Here is a 9193-nt window from a genome sequence, read left to right on the forward strand (position 1 = left end):
AATCACACAGTTGCAAACATGGGTCCGGAACCAGAATTCAACTTCTGCAGATGAAAAGGCTCCTTCTGTCCATTGAATGCTTTGATTCAACAGAGGGACCCCATTGGTAGGGAGGAGAGGACTTTTGGCCATTCCTCTCTGGAACAGTGTGGTAATGCTGGAGGCTGCATAGGGAGGGAGAAATTGGCACTGGCAGGATTGAAGTCTGGATCCAACAAATGGTCTACACATTAAAAAAAGTGTTGCCTTCTAAAGTAGCTTACATCATTTTGAACAGCATAATTACAATGGACAAACAGAAACAAGACAGCTGTAGAATGACGACAACCAGTTTAATAATATGACAGCCATGCTGGCGAACTAGTTAAAAATATAAACATCCAATTTGTAAGTCTATTGTAGTGCATTCACAAAATAAGCTTTAGTTTTTTATTTCTAAAAGGCAAGTGTGTCAAAGAGGCTGAATATATTTTGCAATCGATCATAACAATAGATCACTTCTACAAAACTAGAAGCTAATATTTCACAATAATTATAATGCACATTTTATCATCCATGTTATTTGTAAACCTCAGTGGATTAATTTATCTTGTAAAAAGGAAAAAAAACTGCATACATAGCTTCATTTGGGTCTCCATTTAATGTCCTTTACACCATGAAAATGTCTTTTCAAGGCATGACTGTCAGCCCATTCAGAATCTAAAAATGAATCATCATCATTTTCTTCCAATTTCTGTTGGGGAAATAGCAAAGAAAATGTGTTTAAAACTGCAAAAATGTTTACCTGTATTGTTTTAAACAGCATAAATACCACAACAAACCCTAGATACCTTGAGTTCCTCTTGCCTTCTGTGATAAAAAAGGATCATCTGTTTGTGTTCTTCACCGCTTATGACAGGCTCACGGGCTGGAGCTCCTTGTCCTTTCTGGAAAAATAAAGCAAGTTTGTACTCACTGGCACTTTTAATTATTCTGTGACATAATAAACCAAGGTTTAAGTCACTGCCTTCCAATTACCTGTGAACCTGTTGTGAAAAGATCCCTGTCCCCCATGACAGCCAGGGCCTAAATGACATTTGACAGGAGGGCACAACTATGTTTGCAAAGGAACTTATGGTCCTTGCCTTCATACATACATCATCTATTATAATAATAAGGATTTTGCCATTATGAAATATAGAATTGAAGAAGCACAAGCAGCAGTAGAAAAAAGAATTTCAATTGGGTTTTAAGGGTGGGTATACAAGCAACAAGCACAGCAGTATAGGAGAACTGCTGCACAAAATAAGTTATTCAGGTGCTTATTGGTAAACAAAAGCCTGTATATTTATTCCAGGTCTTTTCTTACAGCAGAGACTGGGAACTGCGACCCTCTAAATATTGTTAGACACCAGCTCCCATCATCAATACTGGCTTGGGCTGATGGAAGTTGAAGTCCAACAACATCTGGAAGGCCACAAATGCCATATACATTTCTTATAGTTATCCTCGGATTCACTCAAAAAGGCTTCCTATACTTCAAAAACAACTTGAGATCAAGTAGTACATCTCTAGTACCCCCTGTCATGTGTGCCTCAAGGGGTGCTATAGTAAAAATTAGTTCTTACACTGCACCCAGGTTAGAAAAATAGCTATTCTTGGTCCAATGAGTATGGTACCATGGTTTGTTCCAAGACACTAAAAGAGAAATGAAATACACTGAAATGTATCAAGAGTTTCACTTACTTTCTGTATCTTCACAATAATTTTGGTTTTCTCATTTTTGCCCACATAGTCAGAAAGCTGCTTTGTTCTCTTCAGTTCTTTTGCTGCCCACCACAGTTGTGCCTCTGGTTCCTCAATAACCTCAAGTGCAGCCTATGACAAATTAAGTCATGAAATGCTTAGCGGTTTCAACAAATATACCAGCCTGATCTCCAGATGTTTTAGACTACAACTTCCATCAGCCCCAGTCAGCACAGAATTACAATCCAAAACATCTGGAGGATACCAGGAAGGTTGAAATACACAGATTGCAGATTAAACTTTTTCAGAGCAGTGGGAACAACTTGTCTAACAGACAGATATCCATTTCATCACTAAAAACTAAACAAATATAATGACTAAGACAAAACTTTGCAGTGTAGGAAACTGTCCCTCCACCCTTTAAAAAAATAATAAACAGGTACAAAATCCATTGCTGGTGATGGAAAGTAACTCAAAGAGTGCACATATTCAATTACTGGTAAAGTACTGCTATGCAGAGGCTATAGCCTCACTTACTATTTTTTTACGTGAATCATGAACTAAATCAGGCAGCCTTAAGTACAACATCATCACTGATTTTTGTTTATCAAGTGACTGATTCTGTGAGATGACAAGTACTGGGATCTAAGGGTACACAAATTTCATTGTGACAGGAAATCAGTTCTAATTAATTAATTGTATTCTTGCTAAATTTTTATTTATGTGTGATATGGTATCAGTTTCATCAATACAGACTTCAACATTTATGTTTCAATTTCAAATCCATTTTTAAGATGGATCTTAAACAAATAAACTGTGTTATCCTAGAAAAAAAGCTAAATGGTAATTAAAGAGAATTTCATGATTTCTAACAAATGTTTATTAGCTCATTGAATTTTCACAAACCTGAAATCATTATAATATACAATAAGTCTGCAGAAATGGTTACTTGCCCTGCAGAATACAGGGAAGGGAAAGGACACTTTGGTCCCAGTCTCTAACCAGAAAAACAACTGCAGCAAGAGGAAAAGCCATTTTTAATTCAAAACATATTCAGTTGTAAAAGTCACTTAGTTACCTTTGGGATGGAGCAGGATATAAATCAAATAATTATACAAATAACACACAAATGACTACATGTTCTGCAAAAGCCCCAACTTTTTAATTCCAGGAAGGGCAACATTTTTAAAACTAGAAACCATGTAACCCAAGTAAATCATTACATGAGTTCCTGACAGATCTTCTTTATCTTCAAACTCCATTCTAATTGGGTCATATGGAGGGAGTCCCATTGGGTAAACAATCATTACAGCTCCTCGGAGCTGGTCCAGTGCATCTTTCACCATATCCTTATTAACACACACATTGGCTTGCACTTGTTTCTGAAATACAGACAGAAGACATTTAATTTAACAAACCAACAAAGCACAGAGGAAAAATGTTTTCCTTGCAGTTCACAATGTGACTCAGCATGACATTTGAGGAAAGCCAAGTAACAAAGAACGCCACACTTAGCTTTTCTGCCTGATACATAAAGGATCAAATGTTTGTTTTACTGTACACAATATTGGCTAAGATAAAAATGAAATCTCTTGTCAAAGATTCTATTGAAAAGATCTGTGGCAGATATGTATAAGACCCAGACTTGCTGTCAATGCAAAACTGGATGCAGAATCACCTCTTTTATGCAGTGTTTACCATTTTTTCCAAAGTGATAAAAGCCAGCAGCATGGTTTACTCAGAGGACAAAGGTTCACTGACCACTAAGGGGGAAAATTGAGCATTTGCTCCACTTTCCCACTAAAATCAATAGAATGTATAGATTTACATTATATATTTTAATGGACTTTTAATTCACAACTCCACCCTCAAAAGGAAATGTGAAGCTAGGAGAAGAGAGACTCCTTGTGGACAATACCTTTATTTATACTCCATGAGATATTTCTGATTGGGAAGAAGGGGTAGGGATTAAACATCTACAAACTGCTTTTTCTATACAACTATTCAAAAGAAACTTAAAATATACAACAGTCAATAAGGTCAAATATTCTACAAAGCTACTGATATTTCTAATCCACACCGCCAAGCCATGGGGTGATATTGTTGATTGGCTTGCAATGTGACACTGCCACAGCTACACTGGAGTGGGAAAATGTTGGTGATTTTGGTCATACAGAGATCTTTATGACCTTTGAATAGGTACGTTAACATGAGCTGTTTGATAAAATTAAGTCCAAATTTTAAAATGTTAATTAATTGCCTCAAATGCCATACAAAAATATAGAAGTGTCTTACCTTAGATATTAGTGCCTTGGCTTCTTCTACTGTTGCTTTTAAAACCTGTTTCATTTTTTCATTTGGAGCTTAAAATAAGAAATCTGCATTTAATATGATATGGTATTATATGCAGGCTGACTATATAAAAAACAATATTTTTACATAAAATGTTGCCGCTGTAAATGTCTCTCTTAAGCCAGGCATCATTAAACCTCATATTCTTATTCATTCCGAGCAGACCCATTGATATTATTGGCATTTTTTAATTTTAAAAAATATAATATATACATTTAGTAAGTATAAAGACTGCCTTGTATGTTAAATTTTGCACCTATTTATTGGCACAAAATAATCTGAATGATGTCATTTCTGAATGGTGCAGACAGAGAATTGGTTCTAACGAAGTGCAAATGATATTCTACTCATACAGCAGTGCTTTCCTGATTTCAGCCACTCTGCAGCCTATGGAAGACCCTTTGAAATGGGGTGATATGGTGGAAAAGGGGTATGCACAAATGGAAGTGACTGTTAGCTGCAAGAACTTCTGAATCCAAATCATGAAATGTGCAGCTTTTGTTAGAGGAATTCAGGCTCATCTGATGCTAAAAGATTGAAGAGCTCCTTCTCTTTCCTAGCAGTACTGCTTCCTTTTAGGCAACCAATTTAAGTTTTCTTGCTGGCTGCATGTACTCGGACTTTATAACAGCTCACTTATCCAGAACATAATAGCTACGTTGTCCCACTGTATTTTGCTACTGACGTTGAACTCAGCTTGCCAGAATATAGCGCTAAGCATAAAAAACAGGCACACTTTTTGGATTCAATAGAAAGGTCCTATGGTTTTTATACACCCTTGCAAATATGTAAGTCTGATAGTGAAAATAACATAACTAGCATTATTTACATAACCTACAGTCATTTTTCAACATGAAAAAGTATGCAGTATCAAAATACAAAATAAATTTATTATAGAATCCTCTCTTGGCTAATTATATACAAAAAAGTCATGTATGCTTAAGGTACATTTATTTACCATGGCCATTTCTTCGTCCAATTTCATCTTTTTTAAAGGTGCTTCCACCACTTGGAATACATTTTTCTGCCCATTCATCCTTCAGCTTCAGCTCTTCTATTTGCTCATCGGTCAGACCTTGCATGTTAGGTGGTAAGAAAATACCATGTTCTGCCAGTGTTTCTATTTCTATAAAAAACAAAACCAGAGAATGGGATCAGATGATAAAATTATGTCATTTACCCTTTATTTATTTAAATTATTTAAGAAAAATCATATACCTCTTAATTTTAATAAAAACTTCAAAGCAGTTTACAAAAAACCCAACATTACAATTATCAACAAAAACAGTTAAAAACAGGTACAGTCTTACCTTGGAAGTCGAACAGCTTAGTTCCCGAACATTTTGGCTCCTGAACGTCGCAAACACAGAAGTGACTGTTCCGGTTTGCAAACTATTTTTGGAAACTGAACGTCCGACGTGGCTTCTGATTGGCTGCAGGAGCTTCCTGCAGCCAATCAGAAGCCACACTTTGGTTTTTGAACGTTTTGGAAGTCAAATGGACTTCCGGAACAGATTCCATTCGACTTCCAAGGTACGACTGTATTTTAAAAACATTCAAAACTAAAACCAACAAACTAAAAAGAGATAAAAACACTCATTTCTTCAAATCTGGCTAGGCATGCTTAAACAGAAATGTTTTAAGTAGGCACCTTTGGCTCTCTTATTTAGCAGATTACTAAATATCTGAAAAACAAAAATTGGGCTGTTGTAGAATTAGAATATTAGCTTAAATTATATCCTACAGACATGATTTAAGAAGTTTATTGTTCCTTCATCTATGAATCCTATGTGGGTAATTCAAAGACCCATTAAAAGGCTTTTATTTTATTTTCTTAAAGATAGCAATTCCTAACAGAAAGAAACACCAAACTGTCAGCAAATTTACGCAGCTCGTCAGTGCCATCAAAAACACTAACCCTTGCATGGCATAAGTAACCCATAAGGACTAGGAAGGGAACACTGCCATAGAAAACGCTCATTTTCCACAAGAAAGTTGGGTTGGGTAGGAAGGCAAATGGTTACATTTCACACCTGCACAAACACGATGAACTTTGAGCCTTCCATTGTAGATCTTGGTCACTTCCTGTGTTAAATCTTCAATGGAAATACTGCCTGTTGTCTCCAGCAGAAATTGGCTCTCATCACCATTCTTCACATGGAGCAAAACCATTTCTGCAAAAGCAGAGAAACACAGACAAATACTAAAGAAAATGTGTCACCATTTATCAGATAAGAACAGGAAAAAGGTGTCAAGAACCTTGCAAATAAACGTTTTGAGAAACTGACTATGAGAGCCAAACACTATAGACAGGAAATTTGTCCGATACCAAGTTTACAGTTGCACAGTTTCAAAGCAACATAAAAGGAAATAAAGTCCCCTAGCCTCCAAAACAGGACCAGAATGTCAAAGGTTCATTGCGAGGCTTGAGAATAAATAAGAGTAAGCAAGCATAGCAGTAATTAATAGGTAAGAACTTCAGAGTTTGGGGAAAATAATTTTGTTTTTCCTTTCTTTCCTTCCTAAGAATGTGCCCAAGCATAAGGTTTCAGATCAGTTTCAAAAATAAACAGAACCTCTACTATGGGGCACATAGTCCATGTAAGTCTTGGTTGCAGGGATGCTCAGAATCCTATCCCTCCCTGGAATTCCACACTAAAAGGTCCTAAAATGCCAAACCCTACCCTAGTGACTTAGGAGGATGAGGATGTGGAAACTGTTGTATAATTATTAATTGTATTTAAAAATCCTACAGCTAAGTGTGGTATAGAGACCATTCCATAAAATGGCACAGACTCCGCCCTATTTTGTAGGTTAAGGGTTGTTATTGTTTTTAAATCAAAGATATTGTTACATTGCATGAAGCTGTGATGTTCTGAGATCACTTTCTATACAAGATTCCTTTTATAATAAGGGTATAAAGGTAAAGGTAAAGGTACCCCTGCCCGTACGGGCCAGTCGTGTCCGACTCTAGGGTTGTGCGCCCATCTCACTTAAGAGGCCGGGGCCAGCGCTGTCCGGAGACACTTCCGGGTCACGTGGCCAGCGTGACGAAGCTGCTCTGGCGAGCCAGCACCAGCGCAGCACACGAAAACACCGTTTACCTTCCCGCTATAAAGCGGTACCTATTTATCTACTTGCACTTAGGGGTGCTTTCGAACTGCTAGGTGGGCAGGAGCTGGGACCGAAAGACGGGAGCTCACCCCGCCACGGGGATTCAAACCGCCGACCATACGATCGGCAAGTCCTAGGCGCTGAGGTTTTACCCACAGCGCCACCCACGTCCCTTAATAAGGGTATATGTAGCTCTTAATTTAAGCCAAGACTCATTCTCCAAAGCTATGAACTGTGCCTTAGAGCCTAGTTTCACTAGAAGTTCCATACCATGAAACATGGAAAGTAAACAGTGCCTCTGGGCATATACAGTTTCCTTGTTTCACTTCTTAATTTGCACCTACTAAACCTTGACATCCATTCTACATTTATGCCAAACCAGGTGGTAAGGCTTCTTCCCCAATGGTGCATATTGTTTTTGTCAAAAAAAAGTTCAACAACTTTGGGGCTTGTCAAAAAGTTTTGGGATCTTCCTAAAAAAACTTTAGCAACTTTTGGGGTGTCCTGGTTTTTACTTTTTGGCAACCCTATTTTAAGGAACTATAATTTCTCTAGACTCAGCAGCCAAACATTACTTTCCCCGATTTTCCTTCTAGAATCTGTAAACCTTACCCATCTTCCCTAACTCCCAAAAAACTCTTGCCGGAAAAAAAAAGTATTTTAAAAGTGTAAATTGGGCTCTTACTTGAAAGTGACTCATTTGCTCATTCCAGTTTACAAAATGTAACCTCCTCTGGCTTTTCTCAGATGCTGCAAAGGATGTAAAATGGCATGTGAGGTTGCTACAGAAAAGTTTCAGCCTCTGATCTTTTACAACCAAGGTCTAGCCTTGTGCTTTTTACTCAGCGGGTACCTGTGAGTTGGAGGAACACAACTGGTGAGAAATTACGGGCATTAATATATATGGGGAAAGCAGAAGAGTGGGTCTTCCAGTATATTCTGTGGCCACACTGGTGCGAGGCTGGGTTAAGGGATTGCAACTGAGCTGCTGTGAGGTCGCCACCTTTCCTTTCCTGACAAGATGTAGCTTCTTCCTTCCTTTTCTTTTTTGGAAATCAGCTCACGAGTCAGCAGTCCCCATCACCGCATCTCCATCCTGGAGGAGGCAAAGCTTCCTATCTAGAAGCCCTTTATAAAAGGCCCAATAATTCTCAAAGGTCTTACAGGGCTCTTGAGCCTTTGAAACAGTTTCTTAAGAAAAGAGAAGCAGGAAAACCGAGAGTGCACAAGGGAGGTGGGAAACCGGGAAATCTAGGAACCGGGAACCAACTTCAAGCTTTGGAAATAAGCGGCCGGGGTTGAAAAAAGCTATTTCTGAAACAACTGCCGGTAGAAAGATGGAAGGGGGGGAGGAGGCGGCTCGTCCACTCAGCGGCTCCGCCCCTTCAACGGTTCCTTTCGTTTCTATGGAAACCAACCGACGCACGCATAGCAGCGCGCGCGACCGGCTCCTTCGGCTTTCCGTCTTCCGCAGCGGCCCCCCAAACTCCCAAACCCCGCTCACCTGAGTCGCCGCGTAGGAAAAGCCCCTCAAGCCAACTTCCCGCTCTTCGTTCGCCGCCGCCGCCAGAGCTCAACTCGGTGCTCTATACTAGCAACTTCGGCGACCCAGGAAGTGTTCCTCACTCGACCAATCGCGCAAGGCGAAGGCTCGCGGCTTCGCTGTCACTCAGCACTAGCCCCGCCCGCCCCCAGGGAGGGGGCGTCGAGAACGCGGCCGTTTTTAAAGGGCCCGCGTCCTCCTTAAGGCGCGCTTTGCTAGCGGGAGGACGTCGAGGTTTGGCTGGAGCGCTGAGCAGCACTTGGCTCGGGGGAAGCGTGGCCGCGGAGCGAGGACGATGAGCGCACCTGTGCGGGCCTCCTGCCGCAGGCGGTCCTTTTCTAGAAATATATATATATATATATATTGTCCAGTAGCAGCTTGGAGACCAACTAAGTTTGTTCTTGGTAGAAGCTTTCGTGTGCATGCACACTTCTTCAGATCTGAAGAAGTGTGCATGCA

The 9193-nt window shown here is 39.6% G+C and overlaps 1 protein-coding gene across 4 annotated transcripts; it reads right to left on the reverse strand.

Annotated features, from left to right (window-relative positions):
- Positions 1–313: 313 nt before the first annotated feature.
- On the reverse strand, positions 314–8822 carry CFAP298 (cilia and flagella associated protein 298). 4 transcript variants are annotated; one of them, XM_053386600.1, is made up of 9 exons: positions 8696–8822; positions 7877–7941; positions 6111–6251; positions 5036–5203; positions 4021–4088; positions 2949–3107; positions 1726–1857; positions 831–926; positions 314–733 (listed from the first exon to the last, which is right to left on the reverse strand). In XM_053386600.1, the coding sequence occupies exons 3-9, from the start codon at positions 6247–6249 to the stop codon at positions 623–625; spliced, it is 873 nt and encodes a 290-aa protein (XP_053242575.1). In that variant the 5' UTR covers positions 6250–6251; positions 7877–7941; positions 8696–8822; the 3' UTR covers positions 314–622. The 4 variants fall into 4 exon arrangements, with proteins under 4 accessions (XP_053242575.1, XP_053242574.1, XP_053242573.1 ...); XM_053386599.1 differs by lacking the exon at positions 8696–8822 and adding an exon at positions 8045–8504; XM_053386598.1 differs by lacking the exon at positions 7877–7941 and having other exon boundaries at positions 8696–8821.
- Between the last annotated feature and the right edge of the window lie 371 nt (positions 8823–9193).

The sequence above is a fragment of the Podarcis raffonei genome, chromosome 4, assembly GCF_027172205.1.
Source record: "Podarcis raffonei isolate rPodRaf1 chromosome 4, rPodRaf1.pri, whole genome shotgun sequence".
Classification (NCBI taxonomy): domain Eukaryota; kingdom Metazoa; phylum Chordata; class Lepidosauria; order Squamata; family Lacertidae; genus Podarcis; species Podarcis raffonei.

Coding starts and splice junctions, on each gene's coding strand:
- CFAP298 (XM_053386600.1), bottom strand. CDS start 6,249: ATGGTTTTGCTCCATGTGAAGAATGGTGATGAGAGCCAATTTCTGCTG. Junction 927..1,725: donor TTATTGTGAAGATACAGAAA/GTAAGTGAAACT, acceptor TTATTTTTCCAG/AAAGGACAAGGAGCTCCAGC. Junction 734..830: donor GAAGGCAAGAGGAACTCAAG/GTATCTAGGGTT, acceptor TTTCCCCAACAG/AAATTGGAAGAAAATGATGA.